Below are 14,528 nucleotides of genomic sequence, written 5' to 3' on the forward strand. Positions count from 1 at the left end.
GGGTTAATCATACATTTTATTGATATATTGTATCATATTACATTTGTTTTATCAAGTCACTTGTAAGCCTTCCCCCTAAATATGTGGGTTCACGTAAACATGTATTTATTATTGTTTTATATAAAACCTACTAGTGTAAGTTAACCTACTAGTGTAAGTTTTGAATAAGTTGCTAAATAAAGTCAATTTATTCTTTATCACATATGGACATAATGGGGGGATGGGGGGATGGAGGCTGAAAAATATAAGGACAATAAAATAGGCTGTCACGATTCGGCTTACAGGTAGTGGATCCTCTGTGTCAGCGAGGGATTGGCGTGGACCGTGCTGGTGGACCGGTTCTAAGAGGCTACTGGTGTTCACCAGAGCCCGCCGCAAAGCGGGATGGTCTTGCTGCGGCAGTAGCAACCAGGTCGTATCCACTAGCAACGGCTCAACCTCGCTGACTGCTGAGAAGGCGTGGGACAGAAGGACTAGGCAGAGGCAAGGTAAGACGTAGCAGAAGGTCGGGGCAGGCGGCAAGGTTCGTAGTCAAGATGGATAGCAGGAGTTCAGGTAACACAGGCTTTGGACAACACTAAACGCTTTCACTGGCACAAGGCAACAAGATCCGGCAAGGGAGTGCAGGGGAAGTGATCAGATATAGCCAGGGAGCAGGTGGAAGCCAATTAAGCTAATTGGGCCAGGCACCAATCATTGGTGCACTGGCCCTTTAAGTCTCAGAGAGCTGGCGCGCGCGCGCCCTAGAGAGCGGAGCCGCGCGCCCCAGCACATGACAGGAGGGACCCGGGACGGGTAAGTGACTTGGGATGCGATTCGCGAGCGGGCACGTCCCGCTGTGCGAATCGCATCCCCGACGGCCATGTCAGTGCAGCGCTCCCGGTCAGTGGGACTGACCGGGGCGCTGCAGGGAGAGAGACGCCGTGAGCGCTCCGGGGAGGAGCGGGGACCCGGAGCGCTAGGCGTAACAGTACCCCCCCTTAGGTCTCCCCCTTTTTTTGTCCGACAACTGCTTTACCTGGGACGAGGACACCGGGAGTGAATGGAGGGTTTCCTCAAAGGCAGGCAGTACAGCAGGAGTGGGAATGGGGAGGGAGGGCAGAGGGTGAAGCTTGGCACGGGGCAGGGTGACACAAGGACGGGGGCCATGAGGAGGCACTGAGGCTTGCCTGACGGGACTGGGAGGGGGGGAGAGGCATCTCTTGTGGCAAGCAGAGTCCCAGTTCTTGATCTCCCCGGTGGTCCAGTCAAGGGTGGGAGAATGAAGCCGGAGCCATGGCAGACCGAGGAGGACCTCAGAGGTACAGTTGGGGAGGACGAATAACTCAATCCTTTCGTGGTGGGGTCCAATGCACATTAAGATGGGTTTTGTGCGGTAACGCACGGTGCAATCCAATCTGACTCAGTTGACCGCGGAAATGTAGAGCGGCTTGACGAGACGGGTCACCGGGATGCAGAATTTATTCACCAAAGACTCCAAAATAAAATTCCCAGAGGCACCAGAGTCCAAGCAGGCCACGGCTGAGAGGGAGGAGTTAGCTGAAGGAGAAATTCGCACGGGCACCGTGAGACGTGGAGAAGCAGACTTAGAACCAAGAGACGCCACACCCACGTGAGCTGGGTGCGTGCGTGCGTTTCCCAGACGTGGAGGACGAATAGGGCAATCCACCAAGAAATGCTCGGTACTGGCACAGTACAGACAAAGATTTTCTTCCCTACGGCGATTCCTCTCTTCCTGGGTCAGGCGAGACCGATCCACTTGCATGGCCTCCTCGGCGGGAGGCCCAGGCGTAGACTGCAAAGGATGCTGTGGGAGAGGTGCCCAGAGGTCTAAGTCTTTTTCCTGGCGGAGCTCCTGATGTCTCTCAGAAAAACGCATGTCAATGCGGGTGGCCAAATGGATAAGTTCTTGCAGGTTGGCAGGAATCTCTCGTGCGGCCAGCACATCCTTGATGCTACTGGATAGGCCTTTTTTAAAGGTCGCGCAGAGAGCCTCATTATTCCATGATAATTCAGAAGCAAGAGTATGAAATTGGATGGCGTACTCGCCCACTGAAGAATTACCCTGGACCAGGTTCAGCAGGGCAGTCTCGGCAGAAGAAGCTCGGGCTGGTTCCTCGAAGACACTCCGGACTTCAGCGAAGAAGGACTGGACTGTGGCTGTGGCAGGATCATTGCGGTCCCAGAGCGGTGTGGCCCAAGACAAGGCCTTTCCTGAAAGAAGGCTCACTACGAACGCCACCTTAGACCGTTCTGTAGGAAACAAGTCCGACAACATCTCCATATGTAGGGAACATTGAGACAAAAATCCACGGCAGAGTCTAGAGTCCCCATCAAATTTGTCCGGCAGGGACGAGCGGAGGCTAGGAGCGGCCACTCGCTGCGGAGGAGGTGCAGGAGCTGGCGGAGGAGATGGTTGCTGCTGTAGCAGAGGCAGAAGTTGCTGTAACGTGGCGGTCAACTGTGACAGCTGCTGTCCTTGTTGGGCAATTTGCTGCGATTGCTGAGCGACCACCGTGGTAAGGTCAGCGAGACTTGGCAGCGGCACCTCAGCGGGATCCATGGCCGGATCTACTGTCACGATTCGGCTTACAGGTAGTGGATCCTCTGTGTCAGCGAGGGATTGGCGTGGACCGTGCTGGTGGACCGGTTCTAAGAGGCTACTGGTGTTCACCAGAGCCCGCCGCAAAGCGGGATGGTCTTGCTGCGGCAGTAGCAACCAGGTCGTATCCACTAGCAACGGCTCAACCTCGCTGACTGCTGAGAAGGCGTGGGACAGAAGGACTAGGCAGAGGCAAGGTAAGACGTAGCAGAAGGTCGGGGCAGGCGGCAAGGTTCGTAGTCAAGATGGACAGCAGGAGTTCAGGTAACACAGGCTTTGGACAACACTAAACGCTTTCACTTGCACAAGGCAACAAGATCCGGCAAGGGAGTGCAGGGGAAGTGATCAGATATAGCCAGGGAGCAGGTGGAAGCCAATTAAGCTAATTGGGCCAGGCACCAATCATTGGTGCACTGGCCCTTTAAGTCTCAGAGAGCTGGCGCGCGCGCGCCCTAGAGAGCGGAGCCGCACGCGCCAGCACATGACAGGAGGGGCCCAGGACGGGTAAGTGACTTGGGATGCGATTCGCGAGCGGGCGCGTCCCGCTGTGCGAATCGCATCCCCGACGGCCATGTCAGTGCAGCGCTCCCGGTCAGTGGGACTGACCGGGGCGCTGCAGGGAGAGAGACGCCGTGAGCACTCCGGGGAGGAGCGGGGACCCGGAGCGCTAGGCGTAACATAGGCTCAGCCAATATGCTCTAACAACTAAAGTATGTGCAGAAAATCACACCAAAAATAGTGCTGCCCAGTAGAGGAAAATACATTATATATAATCAGCTGATATGGTGACCCCCATTGGTATTTCCACATGAAGACCAGTGCTCTAGTAAGCAAAGCCTGTGCAGAAACTCACACCCAAAACAGTTCTACCTAATAGAGGAAAAACTGAAGTACATTAACAAACAGAATTATAAATCACTGATGACGGTAGACATAGTTCTACCGAAACATGTTGGAAAGTATTGGGTATTGCCTGATTACATGATCTCTTTGACATCACATACTTTTGGTCGCTGTTTTACCAACATTCGACCATGAATTTTTAATCACTTTTTCCCAAGGGACATGTGGGATCAAACATGCAGGGTGTATGGTGACATTCTAGTGGCAGTGGTACATCAGCATATGATTTATTATAAGCACAATGATTGCAAATTATATATTTGTTCTCCACCCATAAATATGGGTTTATGTGCCATGGCTATTACAATAGAGTGTCAGGTACTAAATAAAGATAACACCCCATTCCACAGACTCAACTCCTTGCCTGATGCCATTAAAGCACCAAACATGTATGGCCGATTGCAGGAAGTGTTTCCCATTAACTCATATGTGCAGTAAGGGGTTAATTTACTGAATCATATTTAAAATATAATAACATAAATAAGTTACAGTCATTTGTCACTTCTGATATGCATTTTCTAATTAAAAAAAATCTCCAGTAATTGTCTCATGAGCATGAAATAACTCTACCTTACAACAAACTCACACCTATACCTAGAGGAATTGTGCAGAAAACATGTCTAGACATATGAATAGTCTCCATATTGTATGTGTGTAGCCTATTCCTGCTTTTGGCTTAAGGTGTTAAGAGATATGCTACAACATGCTGAGACCTTCATCTAAAGAGTATGACTATAATGTTAAATGCATATTATTCCACTTGTGATGAAATGATTCATCTAATACAACTAGAGGTGTGAGAGAGGTGCTATGGAAAGAATTGTGTAGGTGCTGACTACATTTAAAAGACTAAAAAACAAATTCTAGTAGAAAAGCTATCTTGGTAACCTTATATCCTAATATATGTGAATGTAACGTGCTCTTACCACAACTGATAAAACTGCACCATGTGCATATGTAGCTTCTAAATTGTATAGCCTAATTTGTAAAAATATATATATTTTTGTCATGGTCAGTCTCCATGTCCACTACATTTTGCTTGGTGGAGATACTGCTACCTAGTAAAGATACTTCCAAGGCAAAAAGAATGGTTTTAAGTCCGTCCAGTCATTGTTATTGAATAACTTCTCCTGTTGCTCATAGCCCCATGATCAATAATTTGGCTCAAGTATTTACATAAAGAGATGGGCAGATCACCATACACTGCTTACAGGAGCTGAACTTGTTAAAATAATAAGGCTTTAAATGAGAAAGATTTTGTAGGATGTGAGATGACAACCAACAAAAGGTTAAATGTTCTGTTTTGATATGGGGTCACATAGTAAACTATAAGATCATGTGATACAGTATGCTACAGTATATGCTGCACTCACATGGTGCCATTTTCTCCTACAGCTACTCACTATTTTAATTACATGTTTTAGGTCCCTCTCCATGCTATGCTCCACCACCCACCACTGCTTACTCAGCACCACAGCAAGAGCCTGCCAACCGCCCTCCATGGGTAACCGATGAAACCTTTTCTCAAAAATTTGCACCAGGAAAATCTACAACCACAGTTACAAAACAGATCCTGCCAAAAGCAGCACCTCCTCCACCTGCTCCAATCCCCACTCCAAGCTATACTCCTCAGCCCCCTAGCCATCCACCAGCACAAGCACCAAGGGGGCTGATTCAGCGTGCTGAAAGATTTCCAGCAAGCAGCAGGACCCCTCTTTGTGGACATTGCAACAGCATCATTAGGTAAGCATGTCAACTATTTCAGAAAGCAACATAGAATATGGGTAAGTTTAGACCAAGACAGAGGCTGATTAGAGAAATGCCCAGGATGAAGCCAGTGAGAGTGAAATGTTGGGTGGTGGTGGTTCACCTTACTACTTTACACCATTAGGTTATATATTTAGGATACTGCTTTTTCTTGTTCTTCCTTCCAGGTGATTGATTTTACTATACATTGGTATTGAGTTTGTATTTTTGAAGCACTTGCTTATTAGTACTTGAGTTGAGTTGTGTATTTGGGCTAGGCACTCTTTATCTGGATGTTTATTTACTTTCTATTCATTACTTATTATTATTACTAAGTTATTTAATTGATTATCAGGTCACTTATTACTACCTGTGGTCACTTTCATCTGGTCAGTGAATCACCACTATTTTTTACTTGTGTGTAGACAAAAATTGTTGCAGAACTTTCCTTCCAGGAAATCTATCATCTTCTTAAATTTTTCAGTGTATTACATATTTAAATTAGTACATTACTAAATAATTTTCATTTATTTACTATACAGGGGTCCCTTTTTGGTGGCCATGGGTCGATCATGGCATCCAGAGGAGTTTAACTGTGCCTACTGCAAGACTTCCTTAGCTGATGTGAGCTTTGTTGAGGAGCAAAAAAGTGTCTACTGTGAACGATGCTATGAGCAGTTCTTTGCTCCAACCTGTGCCCGCTGCAACACTAAAATTATGGGGGTAAGTCTCTGACTTTGGCGGGTTCAGTCGACTGCTTAGAGTGTATAGCGGCCTCCTGACAGATTTTATGGGTGGAGAGAAGAATCAGCCATGTTGCATTTGAACTCCTGAACCATATTGTTGAGAGAAAGATAAGCCACCGCACGAGTTGTCTTTAGAGAACACATGAACATTTGGATGTGCAGAAGATTCATGTGCATGGGAAAGTCAAAAGGGTAGCTGTTGGTTGAACGAGAGAGTGTATAGTCACCTTTAGGCCACAACAAGTTAATGAAAGGGCTGGTTGCTTACAGCCTGTTCAGTGGCCATTAGAGAATCAGACTGAAATAGAAAATATGTACTGTAGAAGGAGGAAAAGGGATAGTGTCTACAAAAGACTGCTAAAAAGAATAATTATAAAAATGAATGATATCCATTAGGTCCAGAACAAGTGGTGTCCATGTTCTGACCTAAAAAAATGTAATATGGTACAACAGATATAATCTATATTTCCTACCATCTATTTATGAAAGTAGATGCTATTATGGTAGAATATAAATTACATCTATGGAATCTTATTCAGTTTTTTTTAGGTCGGAACATCAGTTGTTCTAGACCTAATGGATATCATACATTTGTATAATCATTCTTTTTAGCTCCCTTTTGTAGGCACAATCACTTCTCCTCCTTCTACAGTACATATTTTCTATTTCAGTATGAGTCTCTAATGGCCACTGACCAGGCCGTAAGCAACCAGTCCTTTCATTAACTTGTTATGGCCTAAAAGTCACAGCTACCCTTTTGACTTCCCTATGTACATGAATGTTCTGCACATCCAAATGTTTTTAGCCTCATGAGAAAACATTGCTATTTAAATCTAAAGGTGAAACACATTTAGGTAGAAATAGTTTCATTGAATTTTGATACATCTCTATATCTGATCAGAGGTTTAGATATAATGTGGTGCATAGAGTAAACAGAAGTACTCCAGATGGGCAGTTGACGGTTATCAGGATGGCACCTCCATTGGTAGGCATGAGAGATTTTTTAGAAACAGGTGTAAGGGTCAGCCTAGGGGTCCCACGCCTCCAAAACGTATCTGGACATTTTTGAGAATCCCCAACCAATAAGAACCAATACACCAGGGTAATGTGACTCTTTCTCTGACGTGTTATTTTGGGCACATATCTATTGGCCAAAAAGCATCACATAGAATTTTGTTTTTGTTATTTCATAGTCGGATTACTGTATAGTGTTTGGGTATTTTTTTATGCATATCTAATAACTGGTATATGTTACAGGGTTTTGTTTTTCTACTAGATAGCCTTAGTGTGCTGTTACATAAAATAAAGAGGTGCTTCTATGGCGATACAATCCCAGTCAGAGTAGATTTGGACTGTATTAAAGGGACCACTTTCTGTATATCCACAAATGCTACTGGCATGCAGGAACCAGGCATGCAACTGGGCTTATCAAAGTAATTTTGGAAACAGGAAGTAACATAACTGTCACAGATGCCGTGCCATTGAATTATATACAAGTGGCTGGTGCAAAACGGCAAGGAACAGGCAAAATCATCAGACCTTAACAAAGACCATGTAAAGTATTCTGCTGTTTAGGAGATTACGCCCACATAGTGAGACACAAACCGCCAAACGGTATACCTCTTCCAAAGACTGTAACCATAACATTTTTGTATGATTAAAGTGACAGTAAATGCTAACAGCGTTATGCCTACCCATGTAAGCTTACAAGCTAGAAAATAATAGATAGGAGAATGGGGGCTGCAATAATTAAGGTGTAGACCATAAAGGTTCATGTGAGGTGTTAGCTTACTTTTAAAAGTGTGGAGGAAAGAAGAGATATATGTGGTAAATAGTTCCAAAAGGTTGGAAGGTGTATTAGATATTGTAAGGCAAAAATGGTTAAAATAGAGGACAACATCATAAAAAGAGCAAACATTCTAATTGGGGTGATACAAATTGGCATTAGCCAAATTATAATAGAATCTTGTAGGCCAGTCGTCTTCAGCCTGTAAAAAAAACTATAACAAGAAAGAAGAGCGCTCCATAGTGTAAAACCTCTACTCCAGGGTCCAATTAAAGGGGTAAAAAACCCTTACCGAAGGTGCTTGTGTGAACTCACACACAACAATGTACAAACCCCTCCTTATCCTGTTTGTCATGCCTAAGTGCGGTGAAACGCGTTGCATTTGAATAAAAAATATTTTACTCACCGGACGTGTCCGATCTTGGCCAGCGCCGATACCCCCCACCGCCCCTTGGAAGTCCTCACCTGTCTTCAGCCTGTGGCTCCCTACCTATTTCACATGTTCAACTTCTAGTATGTCCTGCCAGCTGGACACCAGTTGGAGACTAGTTGTAAAAAGGTTGTATTAACTGGTTAACTTTCACTTAGTGGAAGGACTTAGATATCAATGGTCATAAAATATCCACAAAGTAGAATGTATACATGGATATCCCAGGCTTTGGTTATATTCTAATTGAGGCTTTGTAATACAGTCTGTGAGGTCAGTGAGGAGACAAAAACAGGGTTGTTGTCAGATAGTTATTGGTAGTTGTACAGCAGACAAGCTTTGAAGTATAATCTGCTCAATGCTACCATAGATTATTAAACTGGTCTTTTTTTTTTTTTTTACTTTGAGACATCACTGAAATCCAGATACTCCTTCAGCTTACTGTAAAAGAATGCTCGGTGCCATGTGTTAGGTCATAAACTTCAGACAGACTGTCCAGATAACACTCCTAAACTGTGACTAGACCCAACAGTGCATTACAAAGTCACAACGTACCATATTAGCAAGATTAGGAGAAACCTGGCAGATCAACAGAAACAAACCCACCATGACCTTATCTTGCTCTAGTCAGTGCTCTCTTTGAAGAGGAGGCTGGAATATTTAGGAACTGACTCTTGGAAATGACTCTCTTATGGATTTCTTTCCATGTGTAACATTAGACATGATCTCAAGTGAGGAGTAAATAGCAGTAATCATCCTTGGCAAACAGACATGAGCTACCATTCCTGTATTTCTAGGCATCTGGTGTCAGACACATGGTTTACAGATTAGATCACAAGTCAGATTTAGCTACCTCCTGCATATTTCTATAATATAATATAATGCAGTGATTTTAGGTGACCTCTGTGGAAAAGGGTTAGAATATTTATAATAACTTAAGCCTCATCATATGGCCATCATATACATTGTATCATCTATATTATGGCTGTAATGTCCAGACTTTTCAGACTTCTATTAAATCTGACTCACCATAGGATCCTACAGTCTGAGGTCTGAGCATTGGAGCTGTAATTGGGATACCAAAATGCAACCCTATTATGTCAATTTGAACACAACTTTAAAATAGTTAATCTATCTATCTATCTATATATATAACTCAATATGTGTGTATGTATGTGTGTATGTTCCAGCATCACTTCCAAACGGCATAATTAACTTTTTTTTTTCATATCAACTGGCTCCAGAAAGTTAAACCGATGTGTAAATTACTTCTATTAAAAAATCTGAATCCTTCCAATACTTATCTGCTGAAGTTGAGTTGTTTTCTGTCTGACAACAGTGCTCTCTGCTGACACCTCTGTTAGTCTCAGGAACTGTCCAGTGCAGGAGATGTTTTCTATGGGGATTTGCTGCTACTATGGACAGTTCCTGAGACAGACGGAGGTTTCAGCAGAGATCGCTGTTGTCAGAAAGAAAAGAACAAATCAACTTCAGCAGCTGATAAGTACTGGAAAGATTAAGACTTTTTTTATAGAAGTAACTTACAAATCTATGTAAAAGAAGAAAGCATAGTCCAGCAACTCATCGCAATCAGCATCGTGGGGCCAACATGGTAAGCCGGAATGGTGCGGGAAGCTCAGAGGCTACAAACCAGTAGATTTCATGCTGGTGCACTTCTTCCAGCCTCAAATATTTCTGGAGCAAGTTGATAAGAAAACATTTTTTTTTCATGGAATACCCCTTTAACATGAAACTTTGTACACATGTTACTAATATGTCAACTACAAACATAGGATAGGTAAATTAACCCTTACCCACCCCCATTTATGAGGGTCGGGGTTTTTGTTTAAAGTCCCATACATGTCTATGGGAAATATATGTTTCTGTATAACTTCCAAACAGCTGGATATATTTCAATAATACTTGGTCACATGTTACTTATATGTCAAATAAAAATATATGATAAATTAATCCTAACCTACCCTGTTAGGTGAAGGATGGGGTTTTTGTTTCAAGTCCCATGCAAGTGTATGGGACTTACGGTAACTTACTCCACAAGCTCCGCTCTGCATCTCCTGGTGAATGGATCAGTCCGGCTGGCCAGCCGCATCCTCCACGCATACCATGCAACATCTCGCAAAGACATGTCCCTATTTCAGCCACACCCCTTTTATTTTCTACCCTTTCTGTATATTGGTTTGGCTTGCAAATCATGCCCATTCCCACCAACCCACGTCCCCTTCTATTTACGGCTTATGAGGTCAAAAGCTTCCTCCTTTGTTGCTTTTCCTCCCCAACAAGGATTAGGAAGGAATAACCGGGCAATGCCAGGTACTCAGCATGTAGAAAACTAAATTCTGATAATCAGCACATGTAGTGATCAAGAAAACACCCACTAGAGGCTGATCACATTTTTTGTGTGGCCAGTAGAATTGTTATTGGCTGTATATCGCCCTGGATAAACAATAATAAATCTGAATTGCCTGACCGTAGGACTAATTGAGCCATGGGAAGGTTCAGTATTTGAGCGCCAATAACAGAGATCAGTGCTCATTATCAGGGCCTGCTTAGAATATCTAAAAATCTGTAAAAGGCAATTGAATACCAATGTTAGTCAAACAAATCAAGTTAACTTGATAGAACACTGCAAACCACCTCCCTATACAGCCAGACATTTAAGTTACAGAATAACAGCCAACATGAATCTTTATAATGGACAAGCTGCATTTTTCCTCCAGCACTTGGCTCTGCCAAGTCTATGTCAGTACTTGCACCTCCCCCATGACTGCCAAACTAGATGATGTTAGTTGCAGCAATCCAACATGCTGGCCCCATCATATATTCCAGCATGACATAAAGTAGTTCTGCAGCAAAGCATGGTTAGCATACATACAATGCATACATTAAAGCATTTCAGTTCTTGCAAGGGAGAATATACAGTTCACCCCTTTACAGTCTTCAATATGAAGGCTTATGTTTAATTCTCTCCAATAAGGGGGTATGTCACTGTTCTCATGGAGCTCTGTCCTTCTGCACAGCACTTCGTGGGGTCAGGGTCAGTATGAGGAATGGCATGCTCAGCCAATCAATGTCTGCGGTGGGGTCCAGTTTCAGTGGGCAATTCGTCCTGCCAACAATGACCTCAGGAAGTGCTTTGCCATAGGTAAGGGCTCTGTGAGAGCAGAAAGGAGAAAGGTGGGTATAGAGGTTTTTGTCTGTTCTTTTTATCACTCCAAAACATTTAAATAAAGTGATTGATGCAGAAGGATCACCTCTCCAGTGAAGTCAATGCATGTGGCCTCTGTCTCAGCAAATGGGTGTCAACTGTAAATGCAGTAATTTTGTAAGGATAAACAAAAATTTCATATATAATTTATAATTCTTATTTATTTTATTTTTTGTATTTCCAGGAAGTGATGCATGCCCTGAGGCAAACATGGCACACCACCTGCTTTGTCTGTGCCGCTTGCAGAAAGCCATTTGGTAATAGCCTCTTCCATATGGAGGATGGAGAGCCATACTGTGAGAAAGGTAACTTTTGCAAAACACAACTCATTCTATAGAATAATTTCCATAGTTTTACAGCCCTAACTTCAGGGAAATAAACAGGCATTGTATACTACTCGTATCAATTCTATTGCATGCTTTCAAATATATTAATAGGCACAATTTATTATTACCAATTAGGAGATGATGTATAATCTGTTCTATTTCCTGCACTTTCTCGGTTTTACAGTTGTGTTGATTGGCCAGAAAAAATGTAGGTAAGATTTAAAGCTACACAGTACAACAAATCATCTACTTCCAAATAATGGGTTACTAGAAATGTGTTCCATTTATCCACGGTATTAAGCAGAGCCATAAATATAAGTTACTAGCTTTTGCCCTTGGTTTCGCTCGCGTTAAATTTGGGGTAACATAGATCTACGTTTTACGATCCTATAGTAATAAGGCCGCTCTGGGTAAAGTCTGCGGGCATCCAAACAACCCGAATTCTTTCAACTTTGATCGGCGCATCTAAAGAGTTAATGCCGGACATCTGCCAGAACGGCAATGTCCGGCATTAAGCACGGGTCATGGCTGCTGATAGCAGCCAGGACTGTGCGGGTATGATGCGAGCTCAGCTCCTGAGCTTGCTTCATAACCCTCCCAAGCCGCAGCGCCGGATATACCCGGCATTCTGCGGCAAGGGGTTAATTCATACAAACCTTGAACCCCCATTTCACCACTTCAGGGGTGGAATTTTAGAAAACGTCAAAACACGTGTTTCTTTATCTCTAATTGTTAGCCTAAAAACAAAGTTTCATGCTTCTAGCTTCACAAATGATGGACTTCCATACAAACTTTCAACCCTTTTTTCACCCCCTTAAGGGTTGAATTTCGAAAAATCCTTTCTTATTCCTCATCTACGTCTTAGGCTAAGTCTCCACTTGTTTTTTTTTCCGGCATAACGCCAAGAAAAATGCCAATTCTGCCGCATGGCGTTTTTATGGCCAAAAAACGCTGTGGCCAGATGTTAGCTGTAAATCAATGAGAAATCGCAAATTTCGAATTCCACTTGCCGTTTTTTCACTTTGGCATTTTTTTATCCTTTTGGTGTTTTTCACTTTTTTTGCGTTTTTTTTCAGCTCCATGGCGTTTTGAAAAAAACGCTGTATGTCGCTCAAACCGGCATTTTTTCACAAAATCGTTGTGTTTTGCTCCAAAAGAAATCTATGGGAGTGAGAAAACAGCAAGAAAAACGATATGTGGATTTTAATTTTGGCGTTTTTGCAGATGGTTTTTAATCTTTTTTGGACTTTAGCGATCCAAAAAAGTGATGGAGATACCTGTTATTAATAAAATTTCGTAGCATACCATTTTTTTTAAAACATATACAGTAGTGAATGAAAAAATTGTATCTAATGAAATTCATATTAAAAAAATGCAATTACTTTTTAAACAGGGATCAATTTATGTGTGCAGGGAAATAAAAATGTAGCCCACAATTATAAAAATGTATTGTGTGTGTTTTTCACTTTTTTGCTTTATTTTTTACATTTTTTTAGTTAGTACTACTACTCCCAGCATGGAACACACTGTTCCATGATGGGAGTAGTACTACCTGTACTAATAGACAGATCGCCCATTGCGATTCTCCTGTATAATATATAGATGCGGCCGGCCGCTCTTCTATGGTCCCTGCCCTGACGTATATTTACACTTATTCATATTTCCCGCAGAGCTGTGATTGGCCAGATGGTTCCAGCCAGTCACAGCTCTCTATGAGAAATAGGAACATGTGTATATATACGTCCGTGCAGGGGACCATAGAAGAGCGCCGGCCGCATCCATACATTATACAGGAGGATCACAGCGGGTGTCACTAGTGACATCCGCCGTGATCTTTCCATAATTGCAGCTACTACTACTCCCAACATGGAGCACACTCTGCCTCATGCTGGGAGCTGTATTACTAGACAGATCGCAGCGGGTGTCAGAAGTTACACTCGCTGTGATCTGTCTATTAATGCAGGTACGAAATATAGGACTACCAGTGTCCAGGATGTGCTCTATAAAACTTAACTTTTAATGTCAAATTAAAGATATTAACAAGTGTCTAGTGTTATGACAAAAGTATGATTATCTCGGTATAATAAAAGACATTAACAAGGTGTGTTCGGGACTCTGCAGGGCCCAGCCAGTCCCGAGTCACCTCTCACTAGAGGGTGCAGTTTAGTTGCACACCTATAGAGTATAGTAATCAAATAACCCAACGCGTTTCTGCTCGCTTGTATATAGCAGGCGTCCTCAGGGGGTATAAACAAAAGAATAAATCAATGACCGAGAGGATATGATATGTATATTCAGTCATCCATATCCAACAACTGTTAAGAGAAAGGTACATCTCTATATATGCAAAATAGAGGAGTCAATTAAGTATGCAATGACATCCATAGCATAAAGTATAAATAAATACAGTGACCCAGGAGCCTGAAAAAAATTTCTATCCCTAATAAAACCTGCAAGATATAATGTATGCAAGGTGTTTATTCCTGTGGGGAAGAAGAAAGCTGTCCCTAGGGTCACTTATGCACACAGAGATATGATGCAGTCGGCATAAACCAGGTCCACCTATAAGAGAAAAAAAGACCATTTTGAGGGAACGGACCTGAAAAGAAAGCCCCACACTATACACTGATAGTGTATAATTACTCACGGTTAGCCGAACTGTAAACTGTATGCAGACGCAGTCCCGCTATCAGCTCTCTCCTCGTGTGGGGAGTGAAGGCGTCTGACGTCATATCCGTCAGCTATTCTGCTTATATGCAGCGCGGC

The 14,528-nt window shown here is 43.0% G+C and overlaps 1 protein-coding gene across 4 annotated transcripts in view; it reads left to right on the forward strand.

The window, feature by feature from the left end:
* Positions 1–14,528, forward strand: part of LDB3 (LIM domain binding 3) — a 201,262-nt gene that overhangs the window by 165,295 nt on the left and 21,439 nt on the right. For all 4 annotated transcript variants that reach the window (XM_056530802.1, XM_056530803.1, XM_056530804.1 and 1 more), the window contains 3 exons: positions 4,930–5,248; positions 5,794–5,974; positions 11,621–11,741. In XM_056530802.1, the coding sequence (XP_056386777.1) occupies positions 4,930–5,248; positions 5,794–5,974; positions 11,621–11,741 (621 nt within the window). The remainder of the gene's footprint in view (positions 1–4,929; positions 5,249–5,793; positions 5,975–11,620; positions 11,742–14,528) is intronic.

Source organism: Hyla sarda, chromosome 7 (genome assembly GCF_029499605.1).
Source record: "Hyla sarda isolate aHylSar1 chromosome 7, aHylSar1.hap1, whole genome shotgun sequence".
Taxonomy (NCBI): Eukaryota; Metazoa; Chordata; class Amphibia; order Anura; family Hylidae; genus Hyla; species Hyla sarda.